Source organism: Scyliorhinus torazame, chromosome 3 (assembly GCF_047496885.1).
Source record: "Scyliorhinus torazame isolate Kashiwa2021f chromosome 3, sScyTor2.1, whole genome shotgun sequence".
Lineage (NCBI taxonomy): Eukaryota > Metazoa > Chordata > Chondrichthyes > Carcharhiniformes > Scyliorhinidae > Scyliorhinus > Scyliorhinus torazame.
Window position 1 is genome coordinate 50,293,735 of NC_092709.1, and position 21,273 is coordinate 50,315,007.

The following is a 21,273-nucleotide window of genomic DNA, read 5'->3' on the forward strand; positions in this document are numbered from 1 at the left end:
GCCTTCCTCCATTGTGCCTCTGCAGTGCCTGTAGTCAGCAAGTCAAATTCCACATGCAGCCTTTGCCTTTCCCTGTACAGTCCCTCCTCCGGTGCTTCCGCATATTGTCTGTCCACCCTCAAAAGTTCTTGCAGCAACCGCTCCCGTTCCTTACTCTCCTGCTTCCCTTTATGTGCCCTTATTGATATCAGCTCCCCCCTAACCACCGCCTTCAACGCCTCCCAGACCACTCCCACCTGAACCTCCCCATTGTCATTGAGTTCCAAGTACTTTTCAATACATCCCCTCACCCTTAGGCACACCCCCTCATCCGCCATTAGTCCCATGTCCATTCTCCAGGGTGGGCGCCCTCCTGTTTCCTCCCCTATCTCCAAGTCTACCCAGTGTGGGGCATGATCCGAAATGGCTATAGCCGTATATTCCGTTCCCCTCACCTTCGGGATCAATGCCCTACCCAACACAAAAAAGTCTATGCGCGAATAGACTTTATGGACATAGGAGAAAAACGAGAACTCCTTACTCCTAGGTCTACTGAATCTCCACGGGTCCACACCTCCCATCTGCTCCATAAAATCCTTAAGCACCTTGGCTGCTGCCGGCCTCCTACCAGTCCTGGACTTCGACCTATCCAGCCTTGGTTCCAACACCGTGTTAAAGTCTCCCCCCATTATCAGCTTTCCCGTCTCTAGGTCCGGGATGCGTCCTAGCATTCGCCTCATAAAGTTGGCATCATCCCAGTTCGGGGCATACACGTTTACCAAAACCACCATCTCTCCCTGTAATTTGCCACTCACCATCACGTATCTGCCCCCGTTATCCACCACTATAGTCTTTGCCTCGAACATTACCCGCTTCCCCACTAATATAGCCACCCCCCTGTTTTTTGCATCCAGCCCCGAATGGAACACCTGCCCCACCCATCCTTTACGCAGCCTAACCTGGTCTATCAGTTTCAGGTGCGTTTCCTGTAACATAACCACATCTGCTTTAAGTTTCTTAAGGTGTGCGAGTACTCGTGCCCTCTTTATCGGCCCGTTGAGCCCTCTCACGTTCCACGTGATCAGCCGAGTTGGGGGGCTTCCCACCCCCCCCCCCCTTGCCGGTTAGCCATCATCTTTTTCCAGCCTCTCACCCAGTTCCCACGCAGCTGTATCTCCCCCAGGCGGTGCCCCCCCGCCCATCCTCTCCCGTACCCACTCCCCCCTTTCCCCAGCAGCAGCAACCCAGTAATTCCCCCCTCCCACCCCCCCCGCTAGACCCCCCGCTAGCGTAATTACTCCCCCCATGTTGCTCCCAGAAGTCAGCAAACTCTGGCTGACCTCGGCTTCCCCCCGTGACCACGGCTCGCACCATGCGACGCCCCCTCCTTCCTGCTTCTCTATTCCCGCCATAATTATCATAGCGCGGGAACCAAGCCCGCGCCTCTCCCTCGGCCCCGCCTCCCATGGCCAACACCCCATCTCCTCTCCCTCCCCACCTCCCCCCATCACCACCTGTGGGAGAAAGAAAAGTTACCATACCGCAGGATTAGAACATAAAACCCCTCTTCGCCCCCCCCCATTCGCCCCACCACTTTGTCCAAACGTTCTTTTTCATAATCCACTCATTCCAGTTTTTCTTCTACAATAAAAGTCCACGCTTCATCCGCCGTCTCAAAGTAGTGGTGCCTCCCTTGATATGTGACCCACAGTCTTGCCGGTTGCAGCATTCCAAATTTTATCTTCCTTTTGTGAAGTACCGCCTTGGCCCGATTAAAGCTCGCCCTCCTTCTCGCCACCTCCGCACTCCAGTCTTGATAAACGCGGATCACCGCGTTCTCCCATTTACTGCACCGAGTTTTCTTCGCCCATCTAAGGACCATTTCTCTATCCTTAAAACGGAGGAATCTCACCACTATGGCTCTGGGAGTTTCTCCTGCTCTCGATCCTCGCACCATAACTCGATACGCTCCCTCCACCTCCAACGGACCCGTCGGGGCCTCCGCTGCCATTAACGAATGCAGCATCGTGCTCACATATGCCCCGACGTCCGCCCCCTCCACACCTTCAGGAAGGCCAAGAATCCTCAGGTTGTTCCTCCTTGCGTTGTTTTCCAGTGCCTCCAACCTCTCCACACATCGTTTCTGGTGTGCCTCCTGTATCTCCGACTTCACCACCAGGCCCTGTATATCGTTCTCATTCTCGGCTGCTTTCGCCTTCACGACCCGAAGCTCCTGCTCCTGGGTCTTTTGTTCCTCCTTTAGCCCTTCGATCGCCTGTAGTATCGGGGCCAACAACTCTTTCTTCATTTCCTTTTTTATCTCCTCCACGCAGCATTTCAAGAACTCTTGTTGTTCAGGGCCCCATATGAAACTGCCACCTTCCGACGCCATCTTGGTTTTTGCTTGCCTTCCTTGCCGTTGTTCCAAAGGATCCCCTGCAATCCGGCCACTTTCCTCTCCTTTTTCCATCCGTGTCCAGGGGGAACACCCTCCTGGTTTACCGCACGGTGTTTTTAGCCGTTAAAATTGCCGTTGGGGCTCCTATCAAGAGCCCAAAAGTCCGTTTCACAGGGAGCTGCCGAAACGTGCGACTCAGCTGGTCATCGCCGCACCCGGAAGTCCCTGAGATGTATTATTAAGTATGTCTTAACAATGTACTTGTGGTAGTACGGTGGCGGAAGTGGTTAGCACGGTTGCCTCTCGGCGCTGAGGTCCCAGGTTCGATCCCGGCCCTGGGTCACTGCCCGTGTGGAGTTTGCACATTCTCCCCATGTTTGCGTGGGTTTCACCCCCACAGCCCAAAAGATGTGCAGGATAGGTGGATTGGCCACGCTAAATTGCCCCTTAATTGGAAAAATGAATTGGATACTCTAAATTTAAAAAAAAACAATGTACTTGTGATCAGACAGTGTCAATGTGGGAAATGGTGTTTGACAAATCTATTGGAATTTTATGAGGATGAAACTAATCGGGTAGTTAAAGGGGGAGTTGGAGATGTAGTAAAGTTGGATTTCCAATAGCATTTGATATAGTGCATAAGGTTAATATGTATGACAAAGGCTCAAGGAGTAGGGGGTAATTTTGTTAACATGGATAGAGTATTGATTAATGGACAGGAAGTGGAGGCCCGAATTTTCCAGCCCTTCACACTGGCAGGATCTTCTGGACCTGCTGGCGTGAATGGAGATTTCACCTTTCCCTGCGACGTTGGGGGAATTCCAGCTCCAGAGTGCGAATAAATGTGACATTTTCAAGTTGCAGGGCTGTGACTTTTGGAATGACGTTTTTGGATTTTGGAGGATCAGTGCTGGGTCCTCAGCTATTAACAATCTATATTAATGACTTGAAGGAAGAGACAGAGGGCACGATTCAACTAAATGGGAACAAAGTCCAATAGCGAGCGCGTTTAGCCATGCGTTTCCCAGCACTCGCAGCGCCTAGAAACACATGGCTATACAATGCCACTCACAATAAATAAGAGGCCTCAGCGGGAAACACGCAGCCAAGGCCACACATAGCCCCGTTTTATACACCGAGGAGTTCCACTCGCCAGAATTTCTCAGTGTAGCAAGAGATCGGGACGCCATTTTTAAATAAGAGGTTTATAATGTTGCAAAGAGTCCCGATCTCCGAAGCCCCGACACGACCCTTGACCCCCCCGTCCCAATGCACTGGTGTAGGGCTCTGCCCCACCCCTCCAACACCCGCACAGGGCACCCCAGGTCCGATCGCACCCGTGAACAAAATGCCAGCTTGGCACCCTGGCAGTGCCCCTGCCAGTATGCAGGAAACCTTGGCATTGCCAAGCTAGCATCTAGGTGGTACTGCCAGGGTGGCCGGGTGGCACCAGTACTGCCAAAGTACCACCCTGCCCAAATGGCATACACCTGGGGGCCTCCAATTCTCTGGGAGACTCCCATGAGGGCCGTTCCATCTGGTCCCCATTTGTGGGGGCCAGTGTCGAACTGCACATGCTGATGTCTGAGGCGAAGGGGATAGATCCCAATGTCGTGGCTATCTCAAGAAACTGCATATCAGAGTGAGTCTAGCTGTCCTGCTTAATATGCAGATTTGCTAAAATGTGATCGCGCCAACAATGGGAATGTCTGCAAGATTGCATTAGATCTTGTAAGGCGTTGCGAGCTGGGTAGATTGCGGGAGCGGGGTCTCCCGGCTTTTAACGGCCATGCTGCACTGCAGCAAGCTGCTTTTCGGGTGCAGCGTAGTCATTGGATCACGCCCAGAGAATAATGCACTTAAATTTGCTGACAATACAAGTCTAGGTGAATGTGAGGAGGCTGCAAAGAGATATAGACAGGTTACATGATTGGGCAACAAGACGGCAGATGGAGTATAATTTGGGGAGCATGAGAATGAGAAGCAATCTCATTAAAACATGCAAGATTCTGAAGGGATTTGACAGGGTGGACACTGAGAGTTTCCTTTGATTGGGGAATCTAGAACACCAAGCACCATGTCAGGATAAGGGGCCGATCATTTAGGACTGAGATGGGGAAACATTTCTTCATTCAAATGGCTGTGAGTCTTTGGAATTGTTTAATAATAATCTTTATTATTGTCACAAGTAGGCTTACATTAACACTGCAATGAAGTTACTGTGAAAAGCCCCTAGTTGCTACACTCTGGCGCCTGTTCGGGTACACTGCGGGAGAATTCAGAGTGTCCAATTCACCTAACAAACATGTCTATCGGGATTTGTGGGAGGAATCCGGAGCACCCGGTGGAAATCCACGCAGGCACGGGGAGAAAATGTGCAGACTCCGCAGACAGTGAACCAAGCCGGGAATCGAACCTGGGACCCTGGCGCTGTGAAGCAACAGTGCTAATCTCAAAGGGTTGTAGATGCTCCATTAATGAATATATTTAAGGCTGATAAAGAGATTTTTGGTTATTTGGGGGAATCAAGGGATTGAGAAGAGGGCAGGAAATGGAGTTGAATGGTGGAACAAGCTTGAGGGCCCATACGACCTACTCCTATTTTTGATCTTGCATGTATGTTCTTGTATGTAAAGACGTGGCCTGGCAGCTGGGCCAATAGTGTGCTCAATACCCATTTACAGTTTCTGTATTTGCCATTACATTTTGATTCATTCTTATTTGTAAATAAGTTTTACTAGATGTGAGTTGAATGCTACCTCTATATGGATGTCCTTTGTAGCGGATTACTCAAGGTTGGAAGGAAAATGGGTGCACAGAATGAATTGGACCAGTATTTCTCTGTATAATTTTAGTTCTTGCTTTCTGATTATAGACTGATACTAGTAGCAGCTTTGGGCAAGGCTGCAATGTAATTAGTTTCACCCTGTATGACATAGGAGCACATGGTAGTCGAGGAGACAGCAGTAACAATTTAATTTCCTGTTCTGTCCCGTGCCACTACATCTCTGATACTACTTTACTGATCTGTGACAGTCTCTTCAATGCAGGTGCTGAATTAATACATTTAGAATTGTTACTGCATGGTAGACTGGTTGGACTTGTGATAAGATTGCTTGAATGTGTTTGTTGATTTCAGGAAATTGATGAGAATAGCATTTATATTACAATAGTACTTAGGCTGCCAGGAAGCAAAGATTAATTTCACACCTTTTGGCTGCAAAATGTGGCTCTCTAGCGCCACCTTTTCAGCACTGTATGAGCAGAGAGAGCAAAATAATGATGTGGGACACCTCCTAATGACTTCCAGCACTTATGCCAATCACCTTTGGAAAGTGACAGTGTGTTCCATGCATGCCACAGAAAGGTACAGTATAGGCCGTGTAAGCGTAACATTAACGTCTAACATTGCTTTGGCCCGTGACCTGCCATATTGGACTTTTTTAAAATATGCATAACTGAACATGTGTTCAACTGCTCAGCTAACATTGTTTAAAGACATTGCCATGGAACTTTCAGGTTAAGTGATTTTGACTTTGTTTTGCTGCTGTGGAGTTAGTGGAGCTCCTGCACACTGCATTATTGGAGGAATTGACAAAGATTCTGTCAGTCAGAGCAGAGTGGTACTGGAACCTTGGAAGGCGTGGATTTGAAAAGCCTCTGAGCAAAAAACTTTCTCAGTTTTGGGGACTTTGGTTCCAGTTCCTCTTCAGCTGCAGCAGTGCATAGTCATGGAGCAGAGGCAATAGAGAGAAGCTGTTCATGGAGAAGGAGGAGGAGGGAGGTTCGCACCTTGGGTCTTTGGAGAACTCTATCTCAGCCAGTGACTACACTTCAGCAAGAGAAGGTCACAGAACTGTGTCACTTCCTTGAACCGGACCTGTAGCTGCAGAGCAGGGCAAGTTCAGCGCTGTTGGTGGCTATCAAGGTCACTATGGCCCTCAATATCTACACCAGGAGTACGTTCCAAGCTAGAGTTGGCAACATCGCATGATTTCCCAGTTTGCTATGTATTGCTGCATCTGGGTAGGCATGGAGTCCCAGTATATAAGGAATGGGGGAAACTAATTGTCTTCTCTTTAAGCAGAGAGAAGCAGGCGAGTGTGCACATGGTTTTGCAGGATTCCCAATGGTACAGAGGGCCATTGATTACAAGCATTGGGCTCTGTGGGTGCTACATTTCAACAGGGGTTTTACTCCCTGAATGTTCATCTGCAGTGCGATCAGACTCCGAACATGATAATGGTTCTTATCCAATTTTTAGTCTTATTGATTATTAACACACATTATGAGGCCCAAGATACAAGAGGAGTATCTTAATTTATCTATTCCAGGAATGTTAACAACGACAACTGAATACCTACATGGGCCCAATACCTATTTCAGAACCATATGGGTGGTATACCAGCATAAGATAAAATTGGAAACCATTTCAGATTTTACACCTTTAGTTGTGATTCAAAAACAGGAACCATCTCAATGAAGTAAGATCATTTGTGCTTGTTGGATTTGTGATAAACCAACTTGGCATGCTTGTGTTTATAGACTGGACTAAATACTAAGAGTATGTTTCTATTTCGTGATCTCTATCTCTTTTGTTTAGGAAACGTGGCAATTGTAAGATCATACGTTGCTGGTGCAACTTCACTTCAGGAAAGGAATGCTACAATGGCAAATATCAGTGCAAGTCAGGCACTGGGTTTTATACTGGGGCCAGGTATTGTATCTTGTATTTCTAACAATATTTTGGCCATTAGCAAGTCGGTACTGATGAGATTCACAAGTGGACATATTACCTACCATCACCCTACCCTCCTCCTCCATGTGTGTGTCCTGCTATTTGTTTTATTTTCAGCCTGTTTTTTCATTGTCTTTTAATTACTTTACTGAGCTGCTAAATTTATTCTTGTTTAGTTATTGGGATGTTTGTGCTACATTTCAGCATGGTGCGTAGCATTGCTGCCCTGCTGCCTCACAGTGCCAAGGTCCCGGGTTCAATTCCGGCCTCGGGTAACTGTCTGTGTGGAGTTTCCACTTTCTCCCCATGTTTGCTTGGGTTTCCTCCGGGTGCTCCGGTTTCCTCCCACAGTCCAAATATGTGCAGGTTAAGTGGATTGGCCTTGTTAAATTGCCCCTTAGTGTCAAAAAATGTCGAGGTGAGGTGGGGTTATGGGGATGGGGTGGGGAAGTGGGCCTGGGTAAGGTGTTCTTTCAGAGGGCCAGTGCAAACTCAATAGGCCGGGTGGCCTCCTTCTGCACTGTGGAAATTCTATGACATTTAAAGGGAATTGAACCTGATAGTACAAAGGAACCATTCTGATTCAGCTGCTAGTAACACTGTCATAGAAAGAGAAAAGTTAGGTTTGGGTTTGATGGTTTACAAATCTTCTCCTTTAACCTCCCTGCTCCTTTTCAATGTGGTTAGGTTATTAATGCTCTCACTTCTGAGTCAGAAAGTTCTGTGTTTGAGTCCCAATGTGGGATTTCAGTTCATAACCAAGGCTGACAGTTTGGTGCGTTACTTAAGGCAGTGTTCTTCAAACTCGGGGACACGTGTCCGGAGGGTCGCGGAGCCGTCCTTCGTGGCGCTCCCGATCGCGCGAATCAGCCGCAGCAACTGGCTTTTAATAACGTCGGCTGCAAGCAACCTTAAAAATAGCCGCCAACATATTAAAACAAATCGGCCGCATTGCATATGCGCGCCCGATCATCGGTGCGCAAAACTATATAGTAGTTTAAAGCCCTCAAAACTTCAAAGGCATTCAAAGACTAAGCATGGCGAGTTTGAGGACAAACCTCTTGATTTTTTTCAAAGGATGCAACGAGAACTTAAATCGTCGGCTGAAGTCCTCAGCAGGAATGTTACATTGAACGACAAAGCACAATTAGCTTCTTACATAGCTTACCGTGTAGCTAAATAGAAAACACCCCACACTATAGCAGAGAGATTAATTCTCCCTGCAGCATTAGATATAGTTCGTATGGTCATAGATGAGAGGTTCGTTGAAAAAGTGAAATGCATCCCACTTAGTCATAGCACAGTGGCTCGCCGAATTTCTGATGTTGCTGAGAATTCAGAAGCCCAGCTTATTTCTCATTTAAAATCAGCGCAGGCATTCTCAATACAACTGAGTGAAAGTACAGACATTTCAGATCGTGCAACCTTGCTAGTATACGTTCGGTATGTTTGGCACAATGAATTTGTTGAAGATTTGCTGTGCTACCTGACTTTAGCAACCCACACGACTGGCGCAGAAATCTTTGAATTTTTGCATAGTTTTGTGGTTGGAAAGTGCGGGCTCGACTGGGGTAATTGCAGAGGAATCACAAGTGAAGGAGCAGCCAACATGACTGGGAAAAACAGCGGAGTTATAGTAAGGATTAAGGAGGCAGCTGGTCAGGACATTGTTTGGAATCATTGTTTTATTCACCGTGAGGGACAGGAAAGGAATTCCATCCAATCTTGAAGTGGTGTTGAAAGGAATAGTGAAAGTTGTGAATTTCATTAAACGCAGCCCACTCAATACCAGACTTTTTGACACTCTTGTGATCTGATATGGGGGCTGGGCACACACATTTATTGTTCCACACAGAAGTACGTTGGCTGTCAAAGGGTCGGGTGCTACTCAGAGTTTACGAACTGAGGTATGAAATCCACGCTTTCCTCCTCGAGAAATTGTCCCCTCTGGCTGATTCGTTTGCTGATGAAACTTGGATGCTAGCAATGTCTTACCTTGCAGACATCTTTTCAATTCGAAATGAACTGAACCTCAAATTGCAAGGGAAGGATGATGATTGCTTTCGGCACTCTGGAGAAATCGAAGCTTTCCAAAAGATATTGAAAGTTTGGCAATTGCGAGTGCGAAGCCAAAACTACTACATGTTTCCCACACTGCGACGACACATTGAAGAAAACAGCATTAGTAACAAAACTGTAAATGGATTGGCAAGCCTTATTGAGTTGCATCTGGCTGCCCTGATCGACAATTTTGGTCGCTACTTTCCAGAGGAGAAGTTTAAGATTCTGAGAGAGAGGAGGTGGGTGAAAAATCCTTTTGAGTTTGAGACCCCAGAATCAGTTCTTAACTTGCAGCTGACTCCAAAAGAAGAAATTGAGCTTATGCGTCTCAGCTGTGACAGCATATTAAAAACACGGCACAAGTCAATGAGGCGGTCAGCATTCTGGAGTAGCATCTCTGAGGAGTATCCGGAGCTGAGTAAAACAAGCATTTTGTTGCTCTTGCCCTTCACAACGACCTACATGTGCGAGGTTGGATTTTCCGTCTTCACAAAGATGAAGACGCCACAGAGGAACTGGCTGAATCCTTCACCCAATATGCATAGCCCTCTCTTCCTATGAACCTGATTGGAGTGAAATCGTGAGGACCAGGCAGGCTCACCTCTCGCATTAACGGTAAGTGAAAATGGTGGGTCGCGAAGGTAGGCCGGCGTGGGCCGCGAAGGTCGGCCGGGTTGGGTCCCGAAGGTTGCCCGGTTGGTAAAAATGGGTCGCTGGAAAAACAGTTTGAAGAACACTGACATAGGGAATGTTGCATTGCTGGGAGTGCTATGCATGAGGTATCAAACTAACGCCCTCATCAGCTCGTCAAAACTTCTGTGGTAGTCTTTGATGAAATACAAGGAATTTGGCCATCAATTTTTCTTAATCAACACCACCGCAATAGATTATTGGTCGAATTGGGATTTTCCAAAGCTCTAACCTGCATCTCCACATTAATAACACATCTATTAATTGATCAGCTTTTGATTGAAACATATAAGATCCTGAAGAGGTGGGTGTGGAAAGGATGTTCTCTCTAGTGGGAGAATCTTGAACTAGGGGCCACTTAAAAAAAAATAATGGGTCACGCATTAATAACGGTGATGAGGCCATTTTCTTTTCCTCAAAGGGTCATGAGTGTGTGGAACTCTCTTCCCGAAAAGGTGGTGGATACAGTGTCGTTGGTTTTTTTTAAAGGCAGAAGTGGATAGATTCTTGTTCAACCAAGGGGATGATAGGTCATTGGGTGGTAGGCGGGATGCAGATTTGAAGTTACCATCAGATTAACCATGATTGTACTAAATGGCAGAGCAAGCTCGAGGGGCTGAATGGACTACTCCTGCTCCTTGTTCATATGTTCATTATTCCTCCTTTGCTGATAATTCTATTCTACATTAATCAACTTCCTCCAGATTTCACACCTCTTGTGTACACAATTTAAATTTCTGTCATGAATCAGTGACTGACTCATTACATCTTGATCTCCTCCATGCCATTTCATGGGAAATATTGCTGTTTTCGTCGGCGCAACATCGAGGGCCGAAGGGCCTGTACTGCGCTGTAATGTTCTATGTTCAGTTAATCAGAATACGGATTTCTACTTGCTTCTGAAAGAGTAATTAAAGCTCTGATCATTTGCTTTTGGGTACACCCTTGGCCCTCATTATCTCCACTGACCTTTTTTTTTATCTCCACTGATCTTGAGCGGGTCTCCTGCAACAACTACACCTCTGAATTTAATTCCAAGAAGCTTGACTCAGCTTTCTTGCCGAACATTATTTTTCTATTCGACAAGTCAGAATTTCCTATTCAAACCCAGGATCATTCAAGGCTTGGATAACTCCTGCAACATCAGGGGAGTCTCTTCTAAATCAGTCCTTCTTGAGAAGAAAATAAATGTTTGGCATAAAAGATGAAGCCCAACACCTTGGATGCAATGTTCAAACGTTGGATTTGCAAACGATCTATTGGAGATGAGCGGAGATAATGAGGTAACCTGAAGAGGTAAATGACTGCATGAGAACGGTCAGGGAGAGTTCCAATTAATTTGGAGATTCATGGCTTGAGCTGTGTTTAGCTTCACTTGCCTATATTGGCAGAAATTTGAAGGCTCAAAAAGTGGACTCTTGTATATTTGTGGTGGCCATTCACTTCCAGGAGAAGAATTATGTTTGCCTGTGCAATTCTATTTTTACTCATTTCTATTTGGAATTGATATATTTTATTGATGTTCAAAAGCAGGACAACTATTGTACTAATTACCATAAATGTTATAATAGTCACAGAGGTAGTTAAGTTGCTTTTCTAACTTTATTCTGGTTCAGCTTTGCAGGCTGCTATGACAGGAATCGGACAAACTGGAGTGTCTTGGAAGCTAATTGACCTTGAGTTGAACATGTACACTGCTCCAGCTTTCCTAGGAGCTTTTCTCGGAGTTGTAAATATTGTGTTTATTATTGGATTATTCAGGTAAATACTAATGGATGCTTTATTTTACCAAGTTGCAGGATATGCATAACAAGGTGGTGGAAATAATTCAATTCTGGACTTGTTTCTGGAATTTAAAAAAAAATGCTTCCCTGTGCTAGTTTTAAAAATTTCACACTGGGGTTTTGCTGACAGTGATTTTGCAGCAAAACTTGTTTTTTAACTCCTTTATTTATTTTTTTTACAAATCTTTTTATTGGCATTTTCAACATTATTGACCTTCATGTTTATTTATTGTACAGTGTCACAGGAAAAAAAAGGAAGGTCTGTGGGCTGATGTCCTAGGTAGGGTAGGGTTTTGTCTTACAGATTTGCTGCCGTCTAATTCAGCGTGTCCTCCCCATCTCCCACTGCCCCCCCCCCCCCAGCCTCCCTTTCTCTAGCCCCTCCCCATCTCCCCCTGCCCTCCCCATCTCCCCCAGCCTCCCTTTCCCAAGCCCCTTCCCATCTCCCCCCACCCACCCCCCTTGCTATCCTCCCTGGTTGATCCAGGGTGTGTGCTCCCCTTTCTCCTTGCACCCCTCCTTTCTCTTCTCTCTTTGTCGGCTTCAGCCATGTTTTTTTCTGTGGATGAATGTGTGTGGGGGGGGGGGGGGGTAGCCCCCCGTGTTATACTTCTTTGACCGTGTCAGACTCTCTGCCCCCTCCCCTCTGGGTTGTGCATCTCTGGCGTTCCTTCTTGCCTTTTGTTCTTTCTCCTCTCTGATCCTTCCGGTTCCCCTCTACACGGCTGTTGTTGGCCTCAAACAGGTTTTTAGAACAGACCGACAAATTGCCCCCATGCAGTAAGGAAGCCGACCCTCGGATGGCATATTTTATCTTCCCCAGGTGGAGAAATTCCGAAAGGTCAGCTAGCCAGTCTGCAGCTGTGGGTGGCACTGCTGATCGCCAGCCGAGCAGGATTCTCCGGTGTGCGATTAGGGAAGCGAAAGCGAGGGCGTCAGCCCTCTTTCCCATGTGTACCTCTGGCTGCTCTGAAACCCTGAAGATTGCCATATTTGGGCATGGCTTCACCCTCACCCCCACAACCTTGGTATTTGCCTCGGAGAAGGTTGTCCAGAACCCAGCAAGTTTGGGGCATTCCCAGAACATGTCGGTGTGCTTGGTTGTCCCCTCTGGCACCGCTCACATTTATCCTCCTCCTCCTCCGGGAAGAACCTGCTCATTTGGGTTCTGGAGCGGCGTCCTAAAGCAATTCACTTCCATTCTGAATCGCACTATCTGTCCGCCATTTTGAAAGGGTGGCCCGATAGTGAGGTTCAGCAGCTGCCTCCTACCCCCACTTCTGCGGAAGGCATTGTTACTCCTCCCCCGCTCCCCAGGCAAGTAGGGACATCCCTCCCCCTCTCCCCCGCCCAAATCAGAGTAATTGCTTTTTAAAAAAATATATATTTATTAAAGTTTTTTAACACAATTTTTCTCCCTTACAGACAATAACCCCCCCCCCCCCCGTAACAGAAAAAAACGAGAAATCGCGCAGAGCAAGATATATACATGGCAATATGATATATTTGTACACTGGCCCTCACCCGTACGTGCCAGTTTCCCCAACCCTTCATGTTGTCTCTTGCTCATCCACCCTCCCAGGCAGTCTCTCCCCCCCCCCCCCAAGGACGTGTTCCCCCCCCCCCCAAGGTTGCTCCTGCTGGTCTGCTGCTGACCGACCTTCCTCTAACGCTCCGCGAGATAGTCTAGGAACGGTTGCCACCGCCTGTAAAACCCCTGCGCAGACCCTCTCAAGGCGAACTTAATCCTCTCCAACTTTATGAACCCAGCCATATCATTTATCCAGGCCTCCAGGCTGGGGGGCTTTGCCTCCTTCCACATTAGCAAGATCCTTCGCCGGGCTACTAGGGACGCAAAGGCCAGGATGCCGGCCTCTTTCGCCTCCTGCACTCCCGGTTCGTCCACTACTCCAAATATTGCTAGCCCCCAGCTTGGCTTGACCCGAACTTTCACCACCTGAGATATTGCTCCCGCCTCTCCACTCCAGAACCCCTCCAGTGCCGGGCATGACCAAAACATATGGACATGGTTCGCCGGGCTCCCTGAGCACCTTCCACATCTGTCCTCTGCCCCAAAGAACCTACTCAACCTCGCCCGCGTCAAGTGTGCTCTGTGGACCACCTTAAATTGTATCAGGCTGAGCCTGGCACACGAGGAGGAGGAATTAACCCTACCTAGGACATCAGCCCACAGACCTTCCTCGATCTCCTCCCCCAGCTCCTCCTCCCATTTACCCTTCAACTCTTCTACCAGCGCTTCCCCCTCTTCTTTCAACTCCTGGTGTATTTCCAACACCTTGCCCTCCCCGACCCATACACCCGAGATCACCCTATCTTGAACTTCTTGTGCCGGGAGCAACGGGAATTCCCTCACCTGTCGCCTCACAAAAGCCCTCACCTGCATATATCTAAAGGCATTTCCCGGGGGTAATCAGAGTAATTGCTGGATAAACCCCACAGCATGCATGAGCGTGACCCAATCCCACCCCACCGACCCCCCCCACAATTAGACACCCTCTCTACCAGAGACCACTTCATTTCCCTTCATGCTTGATTGCAGCTCAAGTAGCCCTCAGTGAGGTTAAAAAAAAAATCTCCAATTAACGGGCAATTTAGCGTGGCCAATCCACCAACCCTGCACATCTGTGGATTGTGGGGGTGAGACCCACGCAGACACGGGGACAATGTGCAAACTCCACACAGACAGTGACCGGGGCTGGGATCAAACCCGGGTCCTCGGTGCCGTGAGGCAGCAGTGCTAACCACCGCACTATCGTGCTGCCCCTGTGTATTGAACTTGATGATCAGCCATGATCATGATGAATGGCGAAGCATTTTCGAAGGGCTGAATGGCCTCCTCCTGCTCCAATTTCTATATATAAGCACAGAGAGAGAGGAAATACTGGAGGCATTTACATCCTTGAAAGTGGATAAATTACCAAGACCAGATGGATTGTATTCCAGGTTGTTAAAGGACGTCGGAGAGGAAATAATGGATACTCTGAGCATTATTTTCCAATCCCACTAGATACAAACAAGGTCCCAAATGATTGGTGGTCTGCGAACATTGTACCATTATTTTAAAAGGGTGTGAGGAATAGGCCAGAAAACTCCAGGCCGGTCAGTTTGACTTCTGTGATAGGCAAATTATTTGAAACAATTTTGAGAGGCAGGACAAACTCACTTAGAAAAACATAGATTGATCAGTGATAGTCAGTATGGTTTTGTTAGTGCCTTACCAACATCAAATCTTTTGAGGAAGCAACAAGGAGGATTGATGAGGGTAGCGCAATGGATGTTGTCTACATGAATTTCATTAAGGCATTTGACAAGGTCCCACATGGAAGACTGGTCAGAAAAGGGAGCTCTCATGTGATACAGGGGAAGGTGGCAGGTTGGATCCAAAATTGGCTCAGTCACAGGAAACAAACGGTAATGGTCGATGGATATTTTTGCGCGTGGATAACAGTTTCTAGTGGTATTTCACACGACTCAGTGTTAGGGCCTTTGCTGTTTGTCGCATAGATTAACGATATAGACTTAAATGTAGGTAGTATGGTTGGGAAATATACAGATGACACAAAAATTGGCTGTGTAGTTGATGGTGAAGAGGTTAGATGTTGACTCCAGAATTATGTCAATGGTTTGGTTCAGTGGGTGAAGAAATGGCAAATGGAATTCAATCCAGACAAGTGTGAGGTAACCTCTACCATCCTCCTATGGGGAGGGCAAACAAAGCAAGAGAATACTCAATAAACTGGAAAATATTGAGAGGGGTTGAGAAAGTGAGAGACCTTTAGCGTGCATGTCCACAGGTCCTTGAAGATGGTAGGACAGGTGGACAAGGTGGTCAAGAAAGCATATGGAATTATTTCCTTTATCGGGCGAGGTATTGAATACACAAGCAGGGATGTAATGATGGAACTGTATAAAAAACTGATTAGGCCACAGCTGGAAATCTATGCACTGTTCTGGTCATCATGTTACAGGAAGGGCTTAATTGCTCTGGAGTGAGTGCAGAGGAGATTTACAAGAATGTTGCCAGGGCTTGAAGATTGTGGCTATGAGGAAAGATTGGATAGGCCAAGGTTGCTTTCCTTAGAACAGAGGAAGCTAAGGAGTGGCTTAATTGAGGTATACAAAATGATGAGGGTCCTAGATAGGGTAGGCAGGAAAGACTTGTTTCCCCTAACTGATGGGTTAATTACTAGGGGCACAGATTTAAGGTGATTGGCAGAAGAATTAGAGGGGACATAAGAAAATACCTTTTCACCCAGAGGGCGGTGGACATCTGGCATTCACTGCCTAAGTTTGTGGTTGAGGCTGAAATGCTCATCTCGTTTAACAGGTACCTGGATCTGCATCTAAAGTGCTGTAACGTGCAAGTCTCCAGACCAGGTGCTGGAAAGTGGGGTTAAAATGAGTGGCTAGTTCTTTTTTCTCTTTTTTTGTCTGACTCAGACATGATTGGTTGAATGGTCTTTTTCTGCACCTAGTTTTTGTATGGTTCTTGCTCCTAATCGTTACGCAGTGACTCACTTAATACATATGTACTAGACCTTTTTTTTCAAAACAAAAAATAAGATATTTGTGTTTATGCTCTTTGTTCGGCTTTTATGTGAATGCTGTTACTTAGGGTGAGATAGTTCAACTCGTATAGATCTCCACTAAAAATCATTGCTTGGTTTCCCCACTTAGATGTCTAGCCACCCTTCCCTTCTTCTTTCATATGCAACAGGCAAACATTACTTAAGTTTAAATGTAAAATTTAAGTGAAATGTTATGATTCCCTTCGAGACTAATACATTTTAAAAAGAGGCACATTTCCCAGCGACCGATGGAAATTACTGAAGGACAAAGTTTCATGTTTTAAAACTTTTACTGCAACAAAAAAACCCAAAATCAACATAAATCAAACATTACCTAACAGGCAATTAGTGCACCCAATGAAAGAAAAGGTACTTTAGCATTAACTAACAAAATTGAGATACATCTTACAACACTGTCTGCTACACAGCACACTTCTGGGAGAAGTCTGGCATTACAAGAACAAGCCCAAAGTTACCTCTGGTTGCAGAGCATTGCTATTGTCTGTCCTGTTCTCTGGATGTCAGACACCCTGTAGAGTATGCTAGGCTGGAAAAAGTGCTGGATCAGTGGCATTCTCCCCTGATGTACCCACAAAAGGTCTCTGAGCACTCAGTGAGGCGAATGGCTAGCTTCATTCCTTTGTTGCTGGGAGAAAATTCCAGCTCATTGTTAAAAGTGGGCCACAGCAAACTATTATTTTTAAAGGGCGTGTACAATATTTGTATTTTAAATCAAGTCAATTTTTAACATCTCTACAAGATGTTTTCCATCCCAACTTTCTACCTTAAATATATATTTTCTCCCCACAGGGAGCATTGTGGTATTGAATTGAATAGAATGAAAGGTGCAAATGGTAATATCCAAGGTAATTCATTCACATTCTCCTGAGATTTTTGCAGAACCAAATTATTAATATATGTCTAATATCTTATGTAGTGATTGCATTTTTGTGTAGAAATTCCTGAGGTGCTTGAAAATTCTTCCATCAGCATTGATCTGATTGCAGTGGTGACATCCAACATCCTGTTCTTCATTACCCTGTTTGCGTTTGCTATTTTTGAAACGTAAGTGGTTTTTCAGATTTAAAAAGCTATTTTTCTGACTGTGCTCAATTAGCTGGCTTGATTCTGTATGACCCAGAGTTTCTGATTATCATCCCAGGAATGTGGGTATCGCTGGAAAGACCAGCATTTATTGCCCACCTCTAACTGGCCTTGAGAAAGTGGTGATGAGTTGCTTTAAACCACTGTAGTCCACCTGGTGCAGGTACACCCACAGTGATGTTAGGAAGGTTGTTCCAAGATTTTGGTCCAGTGACAGTGAAAGAGCTGCAACACAGTTCCAGGTCAGGATGGTGTGGGACTTGGAGGGGAATGTGCAGGTGGTGGCGATCCTATGCATCTGGCATCTGCTGCGCTTGTTTTCTAGATGGTAGAGGTTATGGGTTTGTAAGGTGCTGTCAAAGGAGGGGTGGCGAGATGCTGCAGTGCATCTTGCAGATGGTACACTGTGCACCAGTGGTATAGGGAGTGCGTTTAAGGTGGTGGGTGCTGATTAAAGGAGCTGCTTTGTTCAGGATTGTGTCGAGCGGGCAGCACGGCGGCGCAGTGGGTTAGCCCTGTTGCCTCACGGCACCGAGGTCCCAGGTAAGATCCTGGCTTTGGGTCACTGTCCGTGTGGAGTTTGCACATTCTACCCGTGTTTGCGTGGGTTTCGCCCCCACAACTCAAAGATGTGCAGGCTAGGTAGATTGGCCACGCTAAATTGCCCCTTAATTGGAAAAAATGAATTGGGTACGCTAAATTTCTTTTTAAAAAAAAAAAAAGGATTGCGTCGAGCTTCTTGAGTATTGTTGGAGATATACTCATCCAAGCAAATGGGTAGTAGTTCATCACATTCCTGATTTGTGCTGTGTATATGATGGGCAGGCTTTAGGGAGTCAGCAAGTGAGTTACTTGCCATAAAATTCCAAATCTCAAACCTGCTGTTATTGCCGCAGTACTTCTATAGCTGGTTCCGTTAAGTTTCTGATCTGTGGTAACCCCAGGATGTTGAACATAGAACATAGAACGATACAGCGCAGTACAGGCCCTTCGGCCCACGATGTTGCACCGAAACAAAAGCCATCTAACCTACACTATGCCATTATCATCCATATGTTTATCCAATAAACTTTTAAATGCCCTCAATGTTGGCGAGTTCACTACTGTAGCAGGTAGGGCATTCCACGGCCTCACCACTCTTTGCGTAAAGAACCTACCTCTGACCTCTGTCCTATATCTATTACCCCTCAGTTTAAAGCTATGTCCCCTCGTGCCAGCCATTTCCATCCGCGGGAGAAGGCTCTCACTGTCCACCCTATCTAACCCCCTGATCATTTTGTATGCCTCTATTAAGTCTCCTCTTAACCTTCTTCTCTCCAACGAAAACAACCTCAAGTCCATCAGCCTTTCCTCATAAGATTTTCCCTCCATACCAGGCAACATCCTGGTAAATCTCCTCTGCACCCGCTCCAAAGCCTCCACGTCCTTCCTATAATGCGGTGACCAGAACTGTACGCAATACTCCAAATGCGGCCGTACCAGAGTTCTGTACAGCTGCAACATGATCTCCTGACTCCGGAACTCAATCCCTCTACCAATAAAGGCCAACACTCCATAGGCCTTCTTCACAACCCTATCAACCTGGGTGGCAACTTTCAGGGATCTATGTACTTGGACACCTAGATCCCTCTGCTCATCCACACTTCCAAGAACTTTACCATTCGCCAAATATTCCGCATTCCTGTTATTCCTTCCAAAGTGAATCACCTCACACTTCTCTACATTAAACTCCATTTGCCACCTCTCAGCCCAGCTCTGCAGCTTATCTATATCCCTCTGTAACCTGCTACATCCTTCCACACTATCGACAACACCACCGACTTTAGTATCGTCTGCAAATTTACTCACCCACCCTTCTGCGCCTTCCTCTAGGTCATTGATAAAAATGACAAACAGCAACAGCCCCAGAACAGATCCTTGTGGTACTCCACTTGTAACTGAACTCCATTCTGAACATTTCCCATCAACCACCACCCTCTGTCTTTCAGCTAGCCAATTTCTGATCCACATCTCTAAATCACCCTCAATCCCCAGCCTCCGTATTTTCTGCAATAGCCAACCGTGGGGAACCTTATCAAACGCTTTGCTGAAATCCATATACACCACATCAACTGCTCTACCCTCGTCTACCTGTTCAGTCACCTTCTCAAAGAACTCGATAAGATTTGTGAGGCATGACCTACCCTTCACAAAGCCATGCTGACTATCCCTGATCATATTATTCCTATCTAAATGATTATAAATCTTGTCTCTTATAATCCCCTCCAAGACTTTACCCACTACAGACGTGAGGCTCACCGGTCTATAGTTGCCGGGGTTGTCTCTGCTCCCCTTTTTGAACAAAGGGACCACATTTGCTATCCTCCAGTCCTCTGGCACTATTCCTGTAGCCAATGATGACATAAAAATCAAAGCCAAAGGTCCAGCAATCTCTTCTCTGGCCTCCCAGAGAATCCTAGGATAAATCCCATCAGGACCCGGGGACTTATCTATTTTCAGCCTGTCCAGAATTGCCAACACCTCTTCCCTACGTACCTCAATGCCATCTATTCTATTAGCCTGGGTCTCAGCATTCTCCTCCACAACATTATCTTTTTCCTGAGTGAAAACTGACGAAAAATATTCATTTAGTATCTCGCCTATCTCTTCAGACTCCACACACAACTTCCCATCCCTGTCCTTGACTGGTCCTACTCTTTCCCTAGTCATTCGCTTATTCCTGACATACCTATAGAAAGCTTTTGGGTTTTCCTTGATCCTACCTGCCAAATACTTCTCATGTCCCCTCCTTGCTCGTCTTAGCTCTCTCTTTAGATCCTTCCTCGCTACCTTGTAACTATCCATCGCCCCAACTGAAACTTCACACCTCATCTTCACATAGGCCTCCTTCTTCCTCTTAACAAGAGATTGCACTTCTTTGGTAAACCACGGTTCCCTCGCTCTACGCCTTCCTCCCTGCCTGACCGGTACATACTTATCAAGAACACGCAGTAGCTGATCCTTGAACAAGCTCCACTTATCCATTGTGCCCAACACTTGCAGCCTACTTCTCCACCTTATCCCCCCCAAGTCACGTCTAATGGCATCATAATTGCCCTTCCCCCAGCTATAACTCTTGCCCTGCGGTGTATACTTATCCCTTTCCATCATTAACGTAATCGTCACCGAATTGTGGTCACTGTCCCCAAAGTGCTCTCCTACCTCCAAATGTTCTTGATAGTTCTTCTCGCCACTAATAGATGATGCACAAATGAATAGCAGTTCACATAATTCATTCTTTAATTTAAGTAGGAAAGAAAATAATTCAGTCTTCATCCTCAAGCTCAATTTGAATGCATTAACTGTAAACCCATAGCAAAGCAACCCTGTATTTAAAGAAAATGTATAAAATTATAATGTTGAGGTTTACAAATTACATAATTAAGCCCCCAGGGTGGTCATGGCAGCAATGAGAAGTTTACATGTTTTGACTCTAGATTTTAAATTTAAAAGGTGGAACTGACATGATAAAATACTTTAAAATAATTTGGGCATGGTGGGTACCGCAGCTTTTGTTGTGTGTAAGTGAGGAGATTGTACCTTTTGGATTAAGGCAATAAAATTACAGACATGTTGGCTGAAGTTCCCTGAATTCTTCAGGAGAATTAGAAGAACACTGGAGGAAAGAGATTTTTGTAAGATTGAGAGCAGAACAATAAAAGTTCCCTGGAAATACTGAAAGGAGTAAATCAAATCTCTTTCTGAAACCCTTCCCTCCAGCTGCTGTTGCAGAATACAGATAGCTGTCCTCCAAGTGTTTCCATTCACTGAAGGATTCCACTCATTGAAAGCATTAATACACTCCTGTTCTTTTTAGGACTTATCACAGTCTGCGTAAACAGAAGCCAGTACAGAATTGTGCTATTTAGCAGTTAATGTGTATTCTTAACT

General features: G+C 46.1%; 1 protein-coding gene across 2 annotated transcripts in view; it reads left to right on the plus strand.

Annotated features, from left to right (window-relative positions):
* The window catches only part of mfsd8 (major facilitator superfamily domain containing 8), a 108,805-nt gene that overhangs the window by 38,287 nt on the left and 49,245 nt on the right, over positions 1-21,273 (plus strand). For both annotated transcript variants that reach the window (XM_072495664.1, XM_072495667.1), the window contains exons 5-8: positions 6,981-7,094; positions 11,483-11,627; positions 17,050-17,105; positions 17,196-17,304. In XM_072495664.1, the coding sequence (XP_072351765.1) occupies positions 6,981-7,094; positions 11,483-11,627; positions 17,050-17,105; positions 17,196-17,304 (424 nt within the window). The remainder of the gene's footprint in view (positions 1-6,980; positions 7,095-11,482; positions 11,628-17,049; positions 17,106-17,195; positions 17,305-21,273) is intronic.